We start from the raw sequence: 13499 nt of genomic DNA, 5'->3' as shown, positions 1-13499 counted from the left end.
AACATAAGGCAACAATAGTTCCACAGCACAATCCAGAGACGTTTTTGCTGTCCTCTGGTTTTCTTGTAATCAGTCACTTGATAGCCATTAAGAAGAACTTTCCACAATGCCACGGGTACTCACACCCCACTATACATCCAACTCTCAATAACTGAGAGGTAGCAGAGTGTTTGAAACAACGAGGACAGAAATGCAAAAGACCTTAAAGAAATTCCACAAAGCCCCTTGGCACTGATCATGTGGAAGTTTTGCCAGAAAAGCCAAACGTCCCACACCACACAATGGTTCTCGGTGCAAAAAGAGGGTACATAAAGCACAGACTCTGAGAATCCTAATGAGAAGGTTACCTCCCCATCAGAGGCCAGACCTTAAAAGTCTAGCTCTTCTGTAAATTTTAGGTTACAAATAAATTCTTCCTAAGGCACACCTAGCAATCTTTTGTGTTTGGCTCTGCTGTTTGGACACGCACAGTTATGTTTTCCTTCCAGGCACAAAACCGGTTTTTAAGAGCTTCATGAAAATATTCATATTTTCACGATATGCGATTAGCAGGTTTTACTATAATTTATAACTGAATTCTCTTGTTCACTTGGGGCACACACATCATATACTAGGCTCACCTTCCCAGTGACACACCATAGTACGCAGCTATGCAGCACATTTTGTTTTAAAGGCAGCAAAATGAATAATGTCTGAACTCCAGAAAAGATGGTGCATTTGCAACAGTCGTGAGACCGTGTGGCAAAAAAAAAAAAAAAAAAAAAAAGGCCATAAAACTCTTACTTTGTATTTTGTATTGTGCCTATTCAACCTGTAAAAATTTTTGTAATTTCTAAACCAGGTTTTTCGGAAACACAACCGGTGTTAGTATTATGCCTTTTCAAGTTGTAAAAGACCAGGCCACTTGGCAATTCTTGTAGTTTCTAAACCATGCTTTCCAAAATGCAAAGGGGAAGTGTGACCTGTAACTTTAGAGAAGGGCAAGTAACGTTCTACCTCTGGCTGAATACTTAGTTATTTCACTTGACGTAAGTTTTTATGGCAACCCTCTATTACCATGAAAGTGTATGTCCTCTCCGATTCAAAGTAATTAAGTGCAACTTGTGAAAGTCAGGTTTTTTTATTTAATACATTCTAATCAAATAGTAACAGCAGTAAATAAACACTTTGAAAAACAGGCAGGTATCCCCCTATATCTGGAAGAAAATTAAGTCAGAGTATTCTACATGGTAGAAGGGAGACAATTGCTAATGTCCATGGTTAGACCACTTGGAAATTTCTAAAGCCATTTCTGAAAAATCAATGGCAACAGGTTGTGGGACACAGCTACTTCAAAGGGTAAAATGTCTCTATCTACATGGTTTTATTAACAGGGATTGAGTTGCACCTGTATAGCATGACATTCTTGTCTTTAGCCTTAGAGGAAAAGAAGTCTTTTCCATTTGCACCAGTTTGAAATATTTCTGAAATAAGGCTCCCTTGAAATGGATTACTACAGTACTCATTCACATGAGAGAGTTCATACATGTAGTAAAAAGACAAATACAGGATTTCATGGTCACTTTTTTTGGTTGATTTGGTTAATTGCATAAAATGAAGGATAAATACTCACAAGCATATCTGTTTAACAAATCTCCTAAGTACATCAGAATGCAAAGTATCAAATGTCCTAAAATAGACTCTGATCACCAGGCATACAAAATTGAAGTTAAGCCTGTGTCAGTTTGGTTCCTTCCACTTCTTCAGCACTCCTAAGTGGAGCTCCTTCTCTACTGCCGGTGCTGGCACCTTCCACCTAACAGGAACCTCAGAAAGGCAGAGTTCTGATAAAGTGTTCCTTCAGCCTTTACTTGGGACGTTTTATTTTTAACTTAAAAGGATAAACTGGTCTTGGTCAGCCTTAGGAAGGGAAGCATCACTCAGGTGAAAATATCTGGGGGAACTTTAAATACCTAGCTACCCCTCCACACATTTAAATTAGATTGACTTCAGCTGTTCTTAGAATTCTGCGTAGTTATCCAGAGCCGTCACTCAAGTTTTGGTTCTCTTTTTACATAGCTGCTTTCGGAGATACTCTATAGGAGGCATGTTTAGAAAAAGAGAAACACTTATACCTGGAATTTATATTCTTCCAAGTAATCTTTTAGTCTTGTTGGTAAAGGCAGTCCCCAGATGGTACCGGTACATTTGTTAATGGTGAGTCTACAGAGATGCTGCAGAGGTGGTGCTGATGTGTAGAGCGGTTTGGTCAGATAAAGGTGAACAGTGCCGTTCCGGGGGGCTTCTGGGCCCGTCCGCTTATCCTTGCACATCTGAACATAGTAGTCGATCAGATGAACCACACTGTCAAATTGTTTAAGCTTGGACTTGACACATATGATAGAGTCCAATCTAAATTTCCCATCTTGGTATTCGATGCGAAGATTAGTTGGTCCAGCTGATGTTTTAACAGATATTGTTAGTAGGTAGTCTGAATGCGAACTATCTCTAATCAAGAAAGTTCCTTCTGGTGCCTCTTTTAATTTCTCTTTGGCTTCATTAACAGTCATACTTCCCCAGTACCAACCTGGGGTTTTTGTTCAAAAGAAAAAGAAAAGAGAGTAAAATAGTTATTATAGAGAATTTTTAAAATAGGGTAAATACTTGGCAACAATTTTTCTAGCTCTAAAAAGAAGTGTGTGAAAGAGGCTACCATAAATACTTTCTATAGAAATCTGATGAAAACATAGGTCCATTTTATTTTCTGAACAAACTGCAAGCCAGTTTTCTTTTTTAAAAGTAACTTTCTGTAGCTGTTCTTTAAACTCTCTTAAGACTTTCTCCTAACGAAACAAAAGAATGTTCGCAGTATGACACACTGGCTGACCGGGCATGATGCTTCTCCACTAGTCAAGTGAAATCAAAGATTTAATGTAAATTAAGTCAGAAGTTAGAAATAAAAGCCACGCCCTTAAAAAAGTGGAAAACCCAACTCCAGTTAATACCAACAAGATAAAAAGAAGCAACTTTCTGAATGGTTGGTGTCCACTCCCACTCTCCCCAAATCTGTTAGCGGCTGCGTCCATCTCTCTTTTCAAAGTCCCGTAAAGCACCGCTATTTACTTGTTTTAAGAGGGCAGTTCTAGTATGATACAATAGCTTCTGTTCGCTGCTTTGATTACAACTACCTTATCAGTCATTGAGAAATGAGAGAAAGCCCAATTGATAGTTAGTACTTCCAGTTTACAGTCTTCCATAAACTCTTTTGGACTTTGCCCTAATTCAAATCCAATCACAACCGTCGGTCTCCCCAGCATTCTCGAGTCTACCTGCCAGTTCCATCTCCCATCCCGTTTTCAAAAGTGACTTAGCAACATCTTACAGTTTAAAAGTTTGAACAATGCTCCCCCTCCCTCCAAAAAAAAAACTTGCTCGGGTACCTGCAATCTGCCGGTTCCTCCCGCAGAGGGAAAGCCCGTGGCCTGCACGGAAAGACCGGAACCGCAAGTGAAGGAACTTTTCCTTCTCCCTACTGCTACCAAAACTTCAACTTTGCCCCAAACGTAAGCTTTGAGGATCCTGATTTTGAAAGCCTGCAGGTTTGCCAGAATCTTTTTTTCCATCTTTTCTTCTTTCAGATGCCGAGAGACGACAGCGAGCCGCGCAAAGCGCAAGACTGCACTTGAAACAAGCGAGGCCAAGCTCGGCTGGGGCTTCGCAGCCCGCCCTCCTCCCGGCTTTGCGGCAGTCCTGAGCGGCAATCAGTCGGTCCCCGAACTTGGCCGCCAAGATTCCAGGCTGCAGCGGCTGCCCGGCCCGGGAGCCAGATGCAGCTGAAGCTGCGGGCAGCGCAGCGCCCACTCGCCGCCCTCTCACCCCGCGGACAGGAAAGGAGCCGGGCACTTTCTCCGGCTAAGGTCCGAGCCCGAGTGCCGACCCCCAAACGGCCGCGGAAAATAGCAAAAATTCCAGCGCCCTAAGAGTCTATTTCCAAAGAGCCCTTCTAGCGCTCTAACCTCCCCTAGGCCTCTGAGTCCCCCGAGAACCACTTTTCTTTCGCATTCCAAGGATCCAGGTCCGTAGGGGCATTCTCCCCGCGGTTCCCTGATCTGGGGCGGGGAGGGTAGCGATTGCTTCCCAGCCTCGCTAGCACAACCGCATCCTTGTCTTTGGGGAGGCGCCCCCTTCTCGCACGCATTGCGGCCGGTCCGCTCCCTACCTGTGTGACTAAGTTCCCGCAGGGCCTTCGCCAGACGCGCCGCCTCCGGGGACGGCTCCTCCGCCGACCCCGAGGTCCCCCAATGGCTCTGCGTCCCTTCCGCGCCATTCCCGGAGGGCTCGAGGCACCGCAGGGTCATGGGAGAAGGGTCACCGCGGCAAAGACAGGTGGCCGCCCGAGCTGGGGTCAGAGAGGGGCACGCGTCCTTCTTAGAAGTCAGTGGAAACCCCAAAACGAGTCCCTGAGGGGTCCGCGAAATGGAAATGGAGGGGGAGGTAATGGGGAGCCGCTGGTTCTTCCTCCCCGGGTCCCGGTGCACGGATAGCAAAATCCCCCGCAGGCGCGGTCACGCACAGTTTGCCTGCAAAGAGAAAGTGGAGGGTTGGGTCAGTCGGAACTGGACCCCTGCGGCCGGGGCGTGGGTGGAGGGACAGAGACGTGGAAAATCCCGGGAATCCTCCGCGTCTGCGCTCCTGAACCATTTAACCCCGAGCATCCAGTTACTGCCCTGGCCCGTTCTAGAGAAAGAAGGATAAAGAGAGAGCAGGGATCCAAGACGCAAGAGTTGGGGCGGGGGACAGGATGAGGGTGGCGAACCGGCTTATTTCCCGCCCAGGGCTGCTCGCTGAAATCGCAGACAAGGAGATGAGAAGAGCAAAGAGTCACCTGCGGGTACGGTGGTAAACAGGCCTCAGTCAAGGACAAGTAGAAAAATGTAAAAAGGAAAGAACAGGAGAGGTCCCCACTTGGCATTCCTATCTCACACTCCGCACAGCCCGGGGAGCCCCAGGAGGAAGCACCCCGCACAAACCTAGTTCCCGGCCCTACAGCGCCGCGGGGCTTCCCGGGCAGAGCCTGCAGCCCGGGACGCGGAGGTGCGGGAGCTGCCGCAACACAGCAGGAGAGGCTGCCTCCCTCCCCTCCCCCCGCTTCCCGGAGCTCGCTTGGGGCAGGGGTTGGGGGCGCCGTGGCTGCCGCTCCCGAGGCCGGGCGGCTGAGGCTGCTGTTGCCGCCGCGAGCGCTGTCGAGGAATCTGCCCGAGCGCGCAGCTCGCGCGGGGGCTCCGAGCACTGACCCGAGCCGGGGGCCGAGCAGGCGGCAGAGAGCGCTGCGGGACGTGCTAGACAACCCACGCTGAGCCCTTACCTCGGCCTCGGCCGCCGCTGCCGCCTCCGCACCAGGCAGCCTCCCCAGCAGGCATGGGGCGGGGGAGCCGGGAGGGGCCCGGGAGGAGGGGTGTCTGCCCGAGTTTCCCCTGTTGACTTTTAATTTGGGAATGAGATGCCTGGGGATGTGACGAGCCCTGTGCTCAGCGGCGGGGGCGGCCGGAGTTCTCTGCACAGAGGGCAAACGTGAGCCCCGGGGACCATCGCCTCGATTCGCCGGGCTCTAACACCCCCTCCGGGCTCGGACACCCCCGACCCGGGGCAGCTGCTGGGTTCCCTCCGGCTGCAACCAAGGAGATGAGAAGGAGAGAGGGAGGGAGGAAAGAGGGCGGGAGGTAGGCGGGTGGGGAGGAGCGGGAGATCAGCTTATTAGGAGGATTATTAATCTGGATGGCAGTTTAGGGGAGGAAAAACAAAAACAAAAACTCTGGAGACTTCCAGACGCCGGGAAAGAACTGGAGAAAGCAGGCAGTAGCTCCCAGCCTCGGGGCAGAGCTGCAGCTCGGGCTCTCTAGCCCAGAGGCTCGAAACTGCGGAAGCCAAGGCTGCCCCGCTCTCTCGGCCGCGCCCCAGTGCCCTCCCCAGCCCTCCTAGGGGCGGAGCCCTTGAGCTCCCCAGCCCGATACCTGCCGCGGGCCCCTGCCCGAGCTCCTCCGGCGCCCCAGCTGTAGGCGACGGGGATCCTGAGGCTGTGCGCCCGGGGCCCCGGCGCGCACTGTCCGCGGCCCGCGCAGTGCCAGTGGCGGCGGGCGAGAAGGCTCATGCTTCAAGGGAAGCCCAAGGCCCGCGAGCCGCGGCGGCGGCGAGACTAGACAAGAGTTAAATGTCTGTCCCCGGAGCGCTGTGTGCGCGCGACTTCCCAGACCTACGCGCCTCCCTCGCTCCCCGCCTCTCTCCCTAGTCCGCGCTCCCCGCGCGCCCCGCCCCGCGGCTGCGGAGGCCGCTTTCCAGGAACTTTCCAGGAATCCACCTCACGTGACCGCGGCCCCCGCTACTGCTTTAAAGAGACTCCGGTGCTAATGCGCAGGCTTCAGGAGAGACGGGCTCAGAGCGTTCGGGCGCCGGCCAGGGCGGGGTGGATGCCTGGGAATCCGCCCTTCTCTGACCCCACGCCCCGGAGTTCTCGGAGACGCGCAGGAGAAGAACCAGGCCATCACCGTCCCGGTTTCGGCGGCTGGAGCTTGCGCCCAACCCATGCAAGCTGTGCGCCGGAGTCGAGCGGTTAGCAGACGTTCTCGCCCCTCGGCCCGCCGCGGCTGGTTGTCTTTTCCATCCCCTCCGCGCCTTCTCTAGGCGACTTTCCAGGCCGCACATTTTCGGGGTGGTGGTGGCTGGAGAGACTAGAGATCCTCGGAAAGGGCCCCTCCCGCTCTAAGACACATTAATGGAGTGGGAGAGCTCCCTCTTCAGCACCCCCGCGCCCACGCCCGGGACCCGGAGGGAGCGGGCTGATGGCGGTCCTCTCGGGTCCGGTCCTAGAAGGCTGCCAGCGGGCGTAGAGCGGCGCCTCGTTAAACGGCGCCGGCCGCTCTGTCTCCTCCCCGTGGCGGTCTTGCTCGCTGTCTCCCGCACCGGCCCAGCCCAGCTCCTCTGTCCCTTCCTCCTCCTCGCCGCTCCGTAGTCTCCTTCCGGCCACCCGGAGGCCCTTCGGCTCACCTGCGCCGATCGCGGAGGGGGCGCCCAGACCCGCGCGCCCTGGTGGTCCTGGCCGGCCCGTCTCGGTGTCCGCAGGCCGAGAGCGCTCGACTCTGCGATTTCCCGCAGAGCTTGCACCCGGGGCCCGGAAATGCGGAAAGATCCCAGCTCTTCTTCCCTGCCCAGGGACCCTCACCTCCTCCCACCTAGTTGAAGGCCACCTGGCCTCAGTTGAAACTCATCTCCTTCCCTGCACGTCCGCCTCCGAAATGTGACCTACTTTAAATGTGACCTACTTTTTAAAAACCATTAACACTCATGGGAAAACCGGATCCAAAATTTCGATAACCATTTTTCTTTGAAATACTATTCTATTGCATCACTATTCAAAAGCTTGAAAGGTCAAGGGCCACTTTTAGTTGAAGCGTTGGCCATAGGGAAGTTGGGCGAGGAAAGGGGAGGGGGCGTAGGGGAAGGCGCGGCTCACAAACCTTGCCTGGTGCACCCCCCTGCTGGCTCTGCGAGGAAGCATAAACCAGCTCCTGCCTTCAGGCCGGGAGTCCTGGACAAACGGTTTTTCTCAATAATTTTCCTGCTTTTGAGTAAATAATTATGCAAATGACAGGCAGATTAGCTGGAGAGGAAGGGGGGGTTGCATTTCCCAGCTAACAAAGGGTTTTGTCAACGATGGAGTCGCGTGCACTGAATCATGTTTTGTTTCTTAGAGTCTGATCTGGAGGGCAGAGCTAATTGAATCCTAGTTAAAACCCTCTATAATGGAGATGAATAATTTTGCACAAGTCGCTTATCGTCCTTGGACCCTAGACCTTTTCTATAAAATTAAGGGACTGGACTCTGGTTCTGGGTGACGGACTGGTATGAATGAAAAAATAAGATTCCATGTGGAGTTTGTGTCTAGTCTGAGGCCCAGAACCTTTAGGAGCCACTACATCTACTAGGGTTCATTATGCTCTAAATTATTCCATTTGACCTCTCCTTCCTTGGTAGAGCATCCCAGAGGAAGGGTGTACCCACTTTTCTGTAGTTTAAAGATACTTTTAAAATTTTACAAAGATAAAATAATTTCTATTTAATTGTCAATTGAAATGGACCTGCCAGCAGCACTTCTTAACGTGCTTTCCTGTAGCTTCCTAAGGACCTTTGCACACACCCTCCTCACTTCCTGGAATGCCCCTCCCCAGACTGGGTGCATGGCAGACTCTCATCATTCAGGGCCCAGCTCAAAGTCACATCCACAGAGAGTCACGTCCACAAAGATTGCAATAAACACAATGCCAGCTGTAGGGGCACCAAGCTTTGTACCAAAGTAGGATTTTTAACTTTTGTTTCTGAAAGGTCTCAGCAATGCCCTGCATTTTATTGGCCCCAGGAAGCACATATGGGAGCCACTTAGGAAAATATTTATGAGATCATGTTAAGTGAAAAAAAGTACAATATGAAATTGTATCCATGCTATGATTTTGACACTATAGAAGTATGTATGCATGTGGGCAAAAACAGAATGAGAAGAAATAAAAGCAGCTGTTTTTAGGGTGGCAGGATGTGGGTGAATTTTTAAATTTGACTTTCCTTAATACTGTTCTAGTATTTCTGATACAGCCATCAGTTTCCCAAAATTGCATGCAGGTGTCTTCACTTACTCTCAGGGGGTAGAGTATAGTTTGTAGAGCTGATGGACTGCCCTGCTGAACCCCAGACCTGCCACCCGGCACTACCCTTTAGATGTCTAATCGGTATCTCCCATTTAATAGGTCCCAAAATGGGGCCTAGATAACCCTTCCCCCCCCACCCTTAAAAAGAAAATAAAAACAAAGCCATCCCTCCTGCACCCTTCCCCATCTCTGAAAATGTCAATTCCATTATTCAGTTGCTCAGGCCAGCCAACAGCCTTAGAGCCATCTTTGACTGCCCTTTCTCACACACAACCACATCTCACCTGTCAGCTAATCCTCTGACTCTGATTTCACAATAAACCCAGAATGGAAGCACTTGCCGCATCTCCACTGCACACTAGTCCAGGCCACCTCCATGTCTACCCAGCTTACTGCTGCAGCCTCCCTCTTGGCCTCCTTGCTCCCCAATAGGCTATTTCTGACAGAGCAGTGAGAGAGATCCTGTTTAAACTAAGTCATTTCACGTCCCTCCTCTGCTCTAACCCAAGTGGCTGCATTGCACCAGAGTAAAAGACAAAACACTAACAGCCACTTGCAAGACCCTAGAAGATCTGGTACCTCTGATCTCATCCCCTCCTGTTCTGTTCCTTGATCACAATGCTCAAGTCACACTGGACTTCTTGCTATTGATAGCGCATGCTGCCCTTGCTCTTTCCTCAGGGCCTTTGCTGTTTCCTCTACCTATTATGCTCTTCCTCCAGATAATCTGCATGGTTCACTCCCTCACTTCCTCAGATCTTTATTCAGTGTCACCTTCTTAGTGAGACTTGACTGTTCAGAATCCACCCCTCCCCCCCACTTCTCTTGCCTCCATGCCATAGTTGTTTCCCTTACACTGATCACTATCTAACCTAGTTTATGTTTTATCCATTGGTCCAGTTTCCTATCTTTCTCCCCCACAAGAATGTAAGTTTCACGAGGACTTATATCTGTATTTGTATCTACATTGTGTACAGCTATATATCTCAGCACCTTGAAGAGTTCCCAACATGTAGTAGGCACTCCACATGACTGTAGAATGAATGAATTGATGCTCCATCAGAATGGCTTTAAAGTTAAACTGCCCAGGCATGAATCCTCACTCTGCCACTGCTGGCTGCATATGTAATCTTTGGCAAATGATTTAGCCTCTTATGGAGATAATAATTAAACATATAGAGGTATTGTGAGAATTACATGAGATAATCTATAAAAAGTGCTTTGGCACTTAGCAAATAATAAAGATTAGCTATTATTTCAACTCTCATTCTTTTACTCTCAGTGAGTTTGGATTTTTCTCCCTAGGTGTAAGATTATCTTATTTTTGCCTATATGAAACCCAACAGTCACTCTCTGGTCACTGCCCAAGAACTTCCCGTTAGTTGATTCCCTGGAGTTCACCTTCAGCTTTAAATGTATAGGGTAAAATAGTGATTCTGTTTGTTCCTAGATTTTCAGGAGTACATCTGTTCTGTTCAGCAGGGCAGGTGCATGGCTGCAGTAGTGAACTTTCATTCTAATTGGGGAGGGAAGGGAGAGTGATTTTCACAAAGCTGGAGAGTGTCTTCTGTTGCCCGCGTGGAGGAATTGCCAAGGCTTGAAAATCTCTGTGTACCAAACCCGAACTGCACCTTCTTGGTTTTGCAGTGCAGATGTTCTGATACTGGAATTGATGAGCAATCTGCACTGAGCTTCTGCTGAGTTGCAGAGAGAGACTTTTGGGTTTTGTTTGGGGGCCGAGGGAATGACCGTTGACTGTTGTATCTAAAGTGCCTGTGGGTAGAAGGTACCCTTTTAAGTGGCCACCATCCCTTCCTTTTAGAGTTTGCCATTTCACCACCACCACCACACACACGCGCGCACACACACACACACACACACACACACTCTCACACTCAGCACCTTCAAAGCTCCTTGTGATTCTGGAACCCACTCTTCTGGAGAGCATATGACCCAGGCTAGCCAATAGGAGTACCCCATGCCACTGGACACAGGGGTTTGTCCAGCATCACAGCCCAAGCAGATTATTTTTTTTAGGACTTGATGTAAGTGCCTCCCCTTCTGAGATGATGAGCAGTAATGACCATGCAAGCCAACTTTTCCACCACTTCGAGAGAGTCTGTCAAAGAACAAAGGCAACAGAGAAGAAAGCAGAGCTCAGGTTTGAGTGACAGGGAGAGATTCCTGAGCACTTGAATCCAACATGCCCGAAGCTGCACTGCCCTTCGGCTTCTCAGATACAGGAATGAAAGAGTTTATTTTTTCCCCACAGGGTTTGATTTGGGTTTCCGTAACTTGTAATCAAAGATACTCTCATGGGATGTAGTGGTTTGGGTGTGGAGGGATGTATGGGAGGGAGTGGAGTGGAGAATTGAGAAGACAAAGAAGAGAGCTGCCTTTCACAGTAATGAGCATCTCTTAAACTTCATCTGGTGCTTCTCAGTACCAATTCCCTTTACAATGTCCTGCTTGCTCCACCCCTATAGTGGAGGACACTCACTGGGGGACAGAGGAAGACAAGCAGATCCTGCTGGCTTCTGTGCTCTGGGTCAGGGATGGGGGGAGGGAGAAGCCAGGCAGATGGCTGTCCCCTAGACTTCTGGGACCCTGGGACATGGTTGATGGCTGTGTCCTTGGTCTTTCTACCCACAGAAGTGGAAGGGAATCATGTTCTAGGACAGTAGTTGTCAATGTTAAGTCACAGATCTCTCAGAAATTCTGGTTAAATCTATAGATCAGAGTTCAACAAACCACCTGCATATGGGCCATATTTGACCCTGAGAGTTATGGGTGGTCTACCAGGGTTCTAAAAAAAAAATGTGAACCAAATAAAATCTCTGGAGATTTCACCCCCGAAGAGATCCAGATTTTTGCTTTCTCTTAACCAGTCCTAAGATCTGTCCACACTGGGTCCCATTCCCTCAAGGCAGTGAGCAGCAGAAGCATAGTGGCAGCTGCCGCCTTTGGAAGGTACATCCCCTCCCATTCTCCACAGTCCTCAGCATCCTCTATGGATCCCCAGCACTGAACATTACTTGCCATCTGTCATCACCCTTACATTGCTGGTTTTCTTATGGTGAAGAAGTATTTCTCTGGCCCTAAGTCTCTACCAGAGTGAGGAAATTAAAAATAGAACCAAAAGATTGAATATTTCAAGACAAATGGGAGAGAGCTTATTTCTCTGTGGAAGTGAAGAATATTCCTCTGTTTAATAGGCAAACAAAGTGTGGCTGGGTTCTCACATTGGCCTATTTCATTCTTCTATATTCCTACCTGGTCCTGCAGGCATTTGCAGACAGGTTCCATCTAAGACTTTATCTGCAAAAAATGTTCAGGAGGCAGGCACAGATTGGGGAGGAGGTTAACTGACCATATGAAGCCTGACTGTGAGCCCCCAGGGGCCTGTTGACCTCAGGTGAGAACCCTTGTCCTAGAGGGTGGATAGTCTTCAATAGAGCACTCCTGAAAGATAAAGGTCTGGTTTCAGCACTGTATGGGGCGTTCTTTATTGCAACTGGTCTATATAGTCAGAGGATCACCAACCATAACACTCTGGTGCTGGGAAGGACAGTTTCACTATTGCAGAAGAATTTTCTTCATCTTTCTCCTTCCCCACACTGCTCTAAACTTCTGGTCACCTTGTTTCTCAAACACACCAAGCCTGCCTCAGGATCTTTGTACTTATTCTCTCTGAAATGCTCTTTCTCCAATATTCTCATGGCATCGCTCCCTCACTTCGTTCAGGTCTTTGCTCAGAGAGACCTTCCTTTTTTTTTATCAGTGATTATTTCTTTCCCCTGCTTTATTTACCATCCCAGCATTTATCACTACCTGACGTTATCAGTATTTTTCACTTGATATTTGTTTAATGTTTCTCTCCCACTGGAAATATAAGAGGAACTTTGTTTTATTCACTACTGTATCTCCAATGCCTGAAATAGCTCCTGGTCCAGAGTAGATGCCCAATATAAAGTTGCCGAATGAATCAATTAAACAAATGCATCTACAAGTAGGGAAATTGAAACACTTTCACCAGCTCCTTTCTGGACTGGCTCCCTTTGATTTTTTCATCTTCCCTTGCTTACATGTGCTTCTCAGCTCAGTCTTTGGCTTAGCCTACAGACTCTGATCTGCTACCAAGAAGAGCTTGGGCTTTCCTGGAGTTTCTCCTTAATTTCCATGAGCCTGACTTCACAGCTGTAGTACCTAGTAGCTAGTAAGTGAGAAACTCAGCCACTCAACAAATGTTCATGAGGGCTTAAAATGTTCTAGGCCTTGTGAACAAATGTAACTCAGCCCTCTCTTAGTGAGAGACACCACCAGGAAATCATTTTAGCAAAGAGTGAAAAGTTGTGGAGGAATTAAGAGTGGCTTTGCAAACAGCTGGGAAGCACCAGTACAACCACCTTGGGAAGTCCAGAAAGGCTTCCTGGAAGAAGGGACCTTAATCAAGACCCTTAACTTCTCTGGATTCTTGTTTTCTCATGGAAAATCTGGATTTGATGAGCTGTTATGTTTCCTTCTCATTCAAATCACCTTCCAAGCTCTGTTCCACAACCTCCCAAAGAGCAATTGATGGTGTTATTAGACCTAAGCTGGGGCAGCTTCTAGGTATGTTTGATTTTCCAGAGGAGTTCACAAAGGTCAAGGCCTGGTATGATGATGTGGTAAGCAGAACAGGCAGAAGAAATACCTATTAGTAAATAACAAACACCACTCTTGGCTTAGTCATGGAATTCTGAGAAGTAGCAGCACCCAGTGAACCAACCTGGAGATTGGCAATCATGGGTGAGACTAACTTTAACCAAAGGCATGTTATGATCAGAG

General features: G+C 49.0%; 1 protein-coding gene across 3 annotated transcripts; it reads right to left on the bottom strand.

Moving 5' to 3' along the window:
- Positions 1-1101: 1101 nt before the first annotated feature.
- On the bottom strand, positions 1102-7282 carry SOCS2 (suppressor of cytokine signaling 2). 3 transcript variants are annotated; one of them, XM_027107190.1, is made up of 4 exons: positions 5991-6996; positions 5345-5647; positions 4199-4559; positions 1102-2566 (listed from the first exon to the last, which is right to left on the bottom strand). In XM_027107190.1, exons 3-4 carry the CDS (start codon positions 4335-4337, stop codon positions 2109-2111), a joined length of 597 nt encoding a protein of 198 aa, XP_026962991.1. In that variant the 5' UTR covers positions 4338-4559; positions 5345-5647; positions 5991-6996; the 3' UTR covers positions 1102-2108. The 3 variants fall into 3 exon arrangements, with proteins under 3 accessions (XP_026962991.1, XP_026962992.1, XP_026962990.1); XM_027107191.1 differs by lacking the exons at positions 5345-5647; positions 5991-6996 and adding an exon at positions 7021-7282; XM_027107189.1 differs by lacking the exon at positions 5345-5647.
- Between the last annotated feature and the right edge of the window lie 6217 nt (positions 7283-13499).

The sequence above is a fragment of the Aethalodelphis obliquidens genome, unplaced genomic scaffold, assembly GCF_003676395.1.
Source record: "Aethalodelphis obliquidens isolate GAN/ISIS:26980383/991018 unplaced genomic scaffold, ASM367639v1 scaffold8, whole genome shotgun sequence".
In the NCBI taxonomy this organism is placed as follows: Eukaryota; Metazoa; Chordata; class Mammalia; order Artiodactyla; family Delphinidae; genus Aethalodelphis; species Aethalodelphis obliquidens.
Note: the sequence above shows the minus strand (reverse complement) of the source record. Positions and strands in the feature narration are given on the sequence as shown.